General features: G+C 40.4%; 1 protein-coding gene across 1 annotated transcript; it reads left to right on the top strand.

Moving 5' to 3' along the window:
* Window positions 1-3,225: 3,225 nt before the first annotated feature.
* LOC137980996 (uncharacterized) lies at window positions 3,226-4,368 on the top strand. The gene has a single exon (XM_068828373.1). It carries the CDS (start codon window positions 3,226-3,228, stop codon window positions 4,366-4,368), a length of 1,143 nt encoding a protein of 380 aa, XP_068684474.1.
* Window positions 4,369-9,730: the final 5,362 nt, after the last annotated feature.

Genomic DNA, 9,730 nt, shown 5'->3' with positions numbered 1-9,730 from the left:
TTTGAGGCGGGAAGTACCTGCGTTTGAAAGCTATTTTCTCGGATGTGGGACGTGAGCACTTGTCAAGCTCTCAACTGAAGAGATGGACCATCTGCCCCAGGCACAGACATCTACTGGGACGATTTTGGCGTGGTCCAAGATCCTGCCAATACCCTGACCACACAGGAAAAGTTGCAAGTGTGAAGGGCAGCCACGTCATTACCTTCCAAATGGCCGACGAAATAGAGCTTATTTTTCAAAGAAATACTGCTGTCGGATCACGTAAGTACACTTTGGCCTCGGTTAATTCTTGTGGCGAGTCCCGTCTAGCCCTAATACCAGTGATATTTCAGGCTTCAGCTGTTGTTGTTTTTCATTGGTTTATACCTAAAACTAAAATGTACTCCTTTTTACTGTCTAGCAACCAATACCAACTATATATTCTCCGTTGTTTTCGTTTTTTACTAGCCTGAGTGGCAAACAATATTGGAGAATATAAAACCAGTGCTGGGCTGCACGTACCATAGTGTGAACTCCTCCGCATAGTTTGTCCCTTTCTGAGTCTTTCTACTACCATTCAGGAATAGTTTCCTGGTATTCATCGTACGCATTGTTGTTATTATTTACACATAGCTATCTGCACCACTTGCCGTAAGAAGCATGCTGAGCGACTGGCGGCAACTGGATGGCAGAGCTCTGCTAAAGTCTTGTCTAACCAGGAAGAAGCGGATACTGAGAGGTTTGTTGATTATGTTGATTGCGTTCGAGGTCCTAGACCATGGAAGCAGCTAATTTAGTGCCAAGTCACATGCTGAGAGCGAGCAGTTAAGGCAAAGATCACTCAATTTGCGTGGACCCCTTTTTGAATTCTTTTTGAATGATATGACACCAGAATTTCTGCAATCAAGGTTTGTTTATGGTGACAATCAAATTGCTTACCAATAAGGAATACTGAATACTGAAAACAAATTAGTTCTTCCACAACCGCACCCTGATTATTTGAAGAGAGGTTTTTCGTGCAGAGAAATAGTTAAGCAGGCCATTCTGGAATGTTGAAGAAATTAAAGGATTAAATTAAAGGAAATGTACTATAATAATTATTTAACTGCAGTAAATCTGTAATGTGACCTGCCCAACTGGTGAATTGTGATGATTTTCATTTTCCGATATGGCACTAAGACGTCCTCTTGCAAAAATTACATACTGACCCCCTTCAACCCAGAGCTAAACAAACATAGTTCCTCCCTCTTTGCAAATGGAAAATAGCCTTGAACCCCCTTGTCTTTTCCCTCCCCTCTACATAAACCGGTCCCTTAATGCCCCTCTTTAGTAATACGGTTAACATGTTTTATAAATCCGCGCCTATACCTCACGGCAAAATAGATAATATTTCGATCATCCAGAGTTGCTAAAGCTGACGCAAGAACAGCCATACGAGCACATGCTGCTGAAATGCAGACAACGCCATTTCGCCAGTTCCCCACGCCTGCCTCGAACCCACATTCCAGTCCTTGTTGGAGTCCTGTCTTGATTCCCGAAGTAACCTCTGGTCATAGACCTGAATTAGTCAGCACCTATAACGCTGCGATGGACGAGGTTGCAAGAAATGTTCCTTGCGAAAGAAAACCTCTAAAATCACAGCTTGTCTCATGGGAAAAATGTACTTCAGAACAGCGACAGTGCTTCATCGAAAAGGCCAAAGAAGACTCCATGCTTGTGTGCGAAGTGATAGCCCCAAACTACGGGAAGGTGCTTTTCAATGCCATGGCCACCTTAGGAGAAATGGATGACGTAGCAGAAGCCGATGATGTGCTCAAAGCCTTGATGAGCGCTTACAAAAATGCTAAAACCAAAAGCACCAAGACGCAAATTCTCAGCCTATATGCGTACAAGTATTCGGTGAGCACACTGAACAAACTTCACGCACCATATGGAAAACTGTCTACACGTCAGATACATAGAGCGCGGTGTAATGCAAGAGCGATAGGTCCAGGCTTGGCTCCTGAGGAGAAGAAATACCATCGTGTCCGCATTGATATGAGCAAAGTTGATCATTTCGTTCAGTTTATTAATCACCCGTACTTGTATCAGGATGTATCCTACGGAACTAAGTTACTTAAGCTAGATAGTGGCCAGACAATGGAGATGCTAAACGTTGTGCGTACAGTAACTCGTTCTACAATGATTAGTCAGTAAATGCAGTTCTGTCAGGAGGAGAGATTTGAACCTGTAAGTCGCACTACCCTCTTCAAGATTCTGGAAGTAAGACAAGCTTCGCAGCGAAAGTCTTTACAAGGCCTCGACAATACGGCCGCCGATGGCTCTGCAAGTTTCCATAAAATTGAATCGATAGTCGATGATCTAGAGAAAGGAGGGATGGACAGGCAATGGTGCACTGAAATCAAGGAAAGGCTAAGGAATGGGAAACGCTATTTGAAAACCAATTTTCGTGTTCATTGCAACCCTGAGGAAGCCTTTTGTCCTGATCATTGTCGCAAGTTCGCACTTAGTGACTAACAAGATCCTGACTTCCAAGAGAAATGCTCCCATCAACACACAGAAAACTGCAGTGACTGCCAAGACCTTCGAATGAAGTCGATGAAGTCGAAGATAGAATTCAAAGTGCCCTGTGGATTCCTTACAGCAATGAAGAAGGAGAAGATCTGCTATACGACTTCAAGCTGGCAAAGGCAAATATCTTGCACTGGAAGGCGCACGTTGTTCGTTCCGTTAACCAAGAAACGGCAAAGCAAGATCACTTGAAGATGATAAGTGTGAATCCAAATTGTGCGCTGATAATAATGGATTGGGCGATGAAGTTTCTTCAGCTTAGATATCGAGAAAATCAGTCCGACTGGTTCGGTAAGAGAGGATTGAGTTGGCACATATCGACGGTGATCACAGGTGGAAAGCTGGAGATGCAGCCATATGCCCATCTGTTTGATGCATGCCAACAGGATTGGTTCGCTGTGTGTTCTATTCTAGAAAAGATATTAGGAGAACTTAAGGCCAAGAAGCCTCACATCACCCAAGTTTATTTGAGATCAGATGAAGCTGGTTGCTACCATAATAATTCTCTAATCACTGCAGCAAGGAGGGTTGGTGAACGGGTTGGTGTAGACGTTTGTCGCTATGACTTTTCTGAACCGTAATATGGCAAAGACGTTTGTGATCGGATCTTGTGCCCTGAAAACATGCATCCGCCGTTTCTGCGACGAAGGACACGACATTCTGACAGCGGGGGACATGAGAAGTGCACTATCTGAACGACCAGTGAAGGGTACCTCCGCAGGTGTTTGTGAGGTTGACGAAGCGAAGTTAACCCTAGAAGTGAACAAAATAGATGGTTTCAGCAAACTGCACAACGTCCAGATTGACGAGAAAACTATTCGTGTGTGGAAGTCCTACAGAATTGGGCGTGGCAAGGAAATCTCATTCGACCAGCTGGTGACAAAAGATCAAGGGGACACCTGTCTCATAGTTAAGGAAGAGTTTTTCCCTTTTCATAATTCACGTGTATACCAAAGCAGAGATTCTGTGGCGGAGGATTCAGATGAAGGCAATCGTCATCACGATTTGGACAATTCGGACATTGAAATTTTTGAATGTTCGGAGCCTGGGTGTGTGAAGAGTTTTCAGCTGTTTTCAGAACTTGAAGCGCATTTAGATGTAGGGGATCACTGCGTTGAGGCTGAAAGACAGTCAGAAACGCTTTACGATACGATTCGTAGAGATTGGGTGGAGAGATTTACCACAACAGTCAACATCACTGAAAATGAACCTTGCGAACCTGTCCACCAGAGTGAAAGTGAACCGGCGCCCACCACGAGCTGTGTTATTATGGGCTGGGCCCTAACCAAGCAACGAGCAGGATCAACTAGATTCCCCGAGAAAGTTAAAAACTACCTGATGGCAAAGTTTGACCTCGGGGAACAGTCAGGGCTAAAAGCTGACCCTCAGCAATATTCCAATGATATGCGGAAGGCAAGAGATGAGCAGAACAGAAGGTTATTTGAGCGAGAAGAGTGGTTGACTAAAAGCCAAGTGCAAGGGTTTTTTTCACGCCTGTCTGCAAACAGAAGAAGAAAACAAGCACCCTCACCTGAAGGTGAGCAAAGTTCAAAGGAACTCTTTCTAGAGGAAGAAGAAGAAGAGCGACAGCGGCTGATGGAGCACATTTCAGAGGAACTGAGGCCGCAGCATCCCCTTTCATACGACGCCTTCAACTTGTGCGAGTGTGCGAAGAAAAATAAGCTGCATCAATTTAACGTGACACTGCTCAAGGATATCTTGCGCCATTATGAAGTACCATTTAAATCAAGAGACAGAAGAAAGGACCTGATAGATCTATTGATGTTATTTGTTCAAGAATGCAAATGCTTTAATTAGAGCACTACTGGCATGTAAGTCCATTCAAATCTCAACAAGTTACATCGTCTGGAAATAAGGAGGCAAAAAAAACCAATGCAAACTGAACTGTTTTTGTGCGCGTGTGTGTGTGTTTTGTATTTTTCATTTTTTGATGAATGACTAATAGTTGTAAAGCCATTTGTTGGGTACTGATTGAACCCTTTCAACCTCGTCGAACTCACCATCTAACTTTCCACGGGTCGTCTAATCCAGACCGCACCCTGTTTTCTCAAATGACTCGTTTGCCGACATGCCGTAAACGTTCAAATTAAAGACGCAAACTACAGTAAGCTAAACGTACCGTGATATTGCCGGCCAAGAGGTGGTATTTCATGGAAATTTACGATGGCATCAATGCAAATAACATAGTTTTTTCCTCTTTGCCCCCGGCTGTTGACTGTTGCGCGACCGGCCCGTACCAAGAACACGGCACTACGTTGTCATGAAAAAGGATTCACCGTGCTCAATGCGATAACCTACTGCACACTAGCTCAGAACATAATTCTGATCATAAACATTATTCTGTACCCAAGTGTATTGATGAGGAACAGACCACACCAGTTTGGTTGCTAATTTGCATAAGTGAATATGTAGACGACGAGTCTCCCTTGTCTTCTCTTGTTTATTCTTCACAAACAGGCCAATTTTCGTACGTGCAAGATCTTGAAGGTTGAACGGCATTTAGGATGAAGTAACTGAATTATCTATATAAATATTTTCTCAAGAGAAGGATGTTTCTCAAACTTGCGATCAAAAAATAGTTGGAACGGCGGTTCCTTTTATGTCAAAATGGCGCCGAATAATTGTAAAAATAACGAACCCTTTTACGGCGCCCGCAAGCGAGTGCCCAAAAGTTTTATTCTATGATGTGTTAGCCTTTTATAAGTACTTTCCAGCTGTAGTAGTCTTAGCTCTAGATCACGTCCCACAACTGAGATAATAGCTTTCAAACGCAGGTACCTTCCGCCTCAAAAAATTCTCGGCTCAAGATAAGGTATTTTGAAACATTCATAACCCAGTAAATATTTTGTAGGACTCAATCGTTGAACCTGTGATGCATTAAAGAAGAGTTACTCTTAAATATATAAAATAATCAGCTTTCCATAATAGAGTCAGGGTGGCTTAGTGGTTATCTATCGGGCCTCCCACCACTGCTAGCCGGGGTTCAATTCTGGCCAGCATGTGGGCTGAGTTTCAGTCGATCTCAACCTGACTCAAGGGTTTTTCTCCGGGTACTCCGGTTTTCCTCCCTCATCAAAATCGACTCACAGCTAATTGACATCTAGCTGTGGTGCTGTGCTCCGACATCAAACATGGACTGTATAGCGGCAGCCAGAGGCGCCTTTGTATGCTTTCAGCCCGATGTCGTGAGCCGCGCCCTTCGTAATTCAGTCCTCGACTGCAAGTAAGGGTGATTAGCACTAGCACTAGCAATATTATTATATTAGAAAGCAGAGCTTTGCTGGTGTCCGATATTTACAGCTAGATCGAAGGTGTTACAGACGGCAAATTGTGGAGTTCAGAGGTCACCTCGGAAACAGTCCTCTAAAAAAATGAAAAGCATGGAATTGATCAAAGTAAATGCGATATTTGTATATGGGATAGGGTAGTCGACAATCACTGAAAATATCAAGGAAATCGATGAAGTGCGGAAATTTGCCTTATCCGTTCTTACGCGGACAGCCTCTTAAATGTATTAAAGAAACAAAACTTAGAGAATTTCAATTCAAACCTCTTCATCGAAGAATCGCGACTAACGAATTTCTTTACTGACAAAATAGGGTTGAAATAGTCTGATCTTTGTACTTTCTGCGGAGAAGAAACTGAAAATCTAATTCATTTATTCCTGAAGTGTAAGTACTCAAAATCCTTTTGGGGGAAATTTTCTCAATGGTTAACACAAAATATCTCCAATATGGAAGGATTCGTCCCCTCAGAGGCTATACTTCACGGTATAGCTACTGAGTCAAAAAAGTTATTATTACACCATCTGATACATGTCGCCAGATATCATATTTACACATGCAAACTGAAAGAAACACGACCTTGTCTCGAAATGTATAAACAGCTTGTTTACAATACTTTAGAAATCGAAAACAAAATTGCAATAGTTGATAACTCCATGCATGTTTTCAAAAAGAAATGGTCCTGTTTTAAAAACACAGCACATTTTTAATCAATAAATGAAGATTGAGTGGCGCGAGGCGTGGGCGAGACCCTGCATTTGTGCTTGCGTTTGTTTCCTTTTTTGTTAAAGACTAATGTTGTATAGTACAGCCATGCACCGATATTATTGCTGCATTGTAAACCTGTATGTATTGTTTTCATTGGAGGTACTGTAGAGTTTGTCTTATTGTAAGCGTGTAATTGAAAAATTAAAAAAAAAACCCTTTTCTGAGGAACCTTTCGTTAAATAATGACGCACAAAATTGACAAAAAGCTTTCTCTAAATAATTCTTTACTGTCACATTTCCAATTATTTTTTACCTGAAGACTTCGCAGAGTAGAGCACAAAATCAATATAAATAGCCAGACAACAGTAAACACAGATGCATTCAAGGTGTTCGATTTTTTCTCTGAGTTGTTAAACCCATTTGGTTTCAGTGTTGTACATAACACTACATTCGCAAAATATTGACATCCCACAGCGAAAGATGCAATTGTTGTAAAGCGCATTATTCGTCGCTTTTAAGCTTCCAGACATTCATTTTTCACAGCTTGTGTTGTTTATCAAATTGACGTTCCATTATTGAGCTTCAAAAGGGTATATTTTGTCGCCATTGTTTGTAATGTGTCCACCTGATAAAATCTATGCATTTCCACTACCCCCTGAAACTTACCAAAGATACGCGCACGATACTCTAGGTACAAAACCAATACTTAGCAGGAGAAAGACAGGATTCCATTTTCCCGATAACGGAAAATTAAATGGAGAAATGACACCCATTTTCCGACTGGTTTGCCATACTGGCAAATCAGTAAAAAGGATCTGATCACTTTGTTATTCTGAGTATAAAGACTTGAGCATGGTGATGGCTAATCTCGAACCCAGATCTCACTCTGTGACTGGAAATGTGAGATCTGGTAAAGTTCGACAGTACACCATTTTTCATTGGCTACTAAAAAAAGGTTGCGGCAATGCAATCTACGCTCCGATTAGCTTATTTCGCGGGGCACTTAGTGAAGGTTTGGTTTTAGCAAGCTCATGTGCTGTTTTGAATAAATGTCAGTTGTGCGGAGAAAAGTTTTGTTTTTTTCCGACGCCGGAAAAGCTTTGCAGTTGAGGAAAATCATTTTAAAAATTTGTGACGTTTGTGTAAATGGTACCGACTAAAGCCCCACGTACCCTGCCACTCGAATAAAGTTCTGCGTAGCTTGCTACGCGGTACGCAGAAACTAATAAATTCAAGTTGAAGTATGTAATTTATTCAAAACAGCATTTCTCGTTCTTAAAGCGTGACTCGCGAAGTAAGTAGTGATCAATTGTGAATTTTACGGCGACATTAACTACATTTTTCACGAGATTGTGTGAAGAAAATACCACTCGTTTATTGATTAAGCCTAAGCGCTCGTTTCAGTGATTCTGCAGTTGCTCCGACAATTAAACAATCTCGACCGTTCAAAAACAATCCCCTGTAGCGCTTCTTTCTGTTTCGACTTAGGTTTAAGGTTAAGGTTTAAGGACCGGAGTTCTTATAGTATCGACTGAGGTTATACAAATCATGCCCACTTGACTCTGAAGATAACTTCAGCCCAGGTTGCCGAAACGTCAGTCAATGTCATCTCAAACAGTCCTTCTAAGGACTACACTTACCCAGACGATCGTACTTTATTATGATAACTTTTTTTACATAATTCTCGAGCTTTTTCGATTTTTATTTTACATACTATACAAGAGCTAGAATGTTACCTGCCTGAACCACGTTTAATGAGTTCCCTATGGCTCAGAGGAGTTTTCTTCTTTTGGGAGGACTCCAGGAGCGCCGGTCCATTAAAGTAGTGTTTACTCAATAGCCCTTGTTTTTTATTTTGGGTAATGTCGGTACATTAAGCTTAAGGTTGTTTATAGGCGAAAAAAGAGTTGACATAGTAAGAGAAGGGAAAAAAAGCATTTGTTTCCTTGAAACAACTCTTTGCCAGAAAGTTCTGGAATTAAATTAGTTATGGCAAGCCGCGGTTTCAGTTAGAACTTGTTAAAGTAACCGACCCAAAGAGTTGAAAGAAACGACCAATCGAAGAACTTTCTCTAAAGCCTGTTTCAGGTTTTCCAAACCTTCAGGTTGGATTAAAAATTCGATATAAATGCAATAGTTTAAGAATGAGTCCGTCTGTTTATAATTTACGAAGACGAACCACTTTTAGACACGTTACTGGACTTACCCTCAAAGAATCTGCCGATTCGCACCCAGCTAAGTGAAGTCTGAAATAACAAAACAAGTCAATGATTTGCAAATGTGGTGATTTTGTGGACGACCCAGTTCTAGAAGCTATTCAATTAACCAATATACGTTTTAAATTATTATTTAACAATAATAATAATAATAATAATAATAATAATAATGATAACATATGTTTTAAACAAATTCAAAGACAAATCTTAAATTTTACAATAGTAATAATCATAAAATAATAAATTATTTAATATGCATTACAAAAAAATAAAATTCCATTACATATAGACTCTTTGAATAAATGGCGCCCAAATTTGAATAACAATACTTGATACATCCTTAGCCTCACATTCATGAGAAAAATCCTTTGTCTTGACAAATATACACGAGGCTAAGGATGTATCAAGTATTGTTATTCAAATTTGGGCGCCATTTATGCAGCCTACTAGTTAATAAAAATCTATAAAAAGAAAAACTAAAAAAATAAAATAAAATAAAATAAAATAAAGAACAAGGGAACAAATAAAAATAAAAATAAAAATAAAATATAATAATAATAATAATAATAATAACAATAATAATAATAATAATAATAATAATAATAATAATAATAATAATAATAAGAGTCTTTAGAGGAGTGTAAGAAAAGGTTGTACGAAATGAAGGTAAGAGATTGGACGGACAAACCGTTGTATGGTGCATTTGTCAGGGATATAGAAGAAACTGCCGTTGAAGAATCTTGGAGGTGACTGCGGAATGGATATTTGAAGAAAGAAACAGAAGGAATGATCTGCGTAGCTCAATAACAAGCCCTGAGAACCAACTCAATCAAGTGCTACATCGATCAGACATCGTTTGGGTAGACTGTTGGAAAAAGCTCGGAGAGTGTGTGGCACGCTGTGAGTGGTTGTTCTAATTTAGTACAAAAGGAGTACAAAAAGCGCCATGAT

The sequence above is a fragment of the Montipora foliosa genome, chromosome 12 (assembly GCF_036669935.1).
Source record: "Montipora foliosa isolate CH-2021 chromosome 12, ASM3666993v2, whole genome shotgun sequence".
NCBI lineage: Eukaryota > Metazoa > Cnidaria > Anthozoa > Scleractinia > Acroporidae > Montipora > Montipora foliosa.
The sequence above is the reverse complement of the archived record's forward strand: the minus strand, read 5'-3'. Positions and strand labels throughout refer to the sequence as shown.

Excerpts from the sequence above, each read along its gene's own strand:
- LOC137980996 (XM_068828373.1), top strand. The coding sequence starts at position 3,226 with ATGAGAAGTGCACTATCTGAACGACCAGTGAAGGGTACCTCCGCAGGT.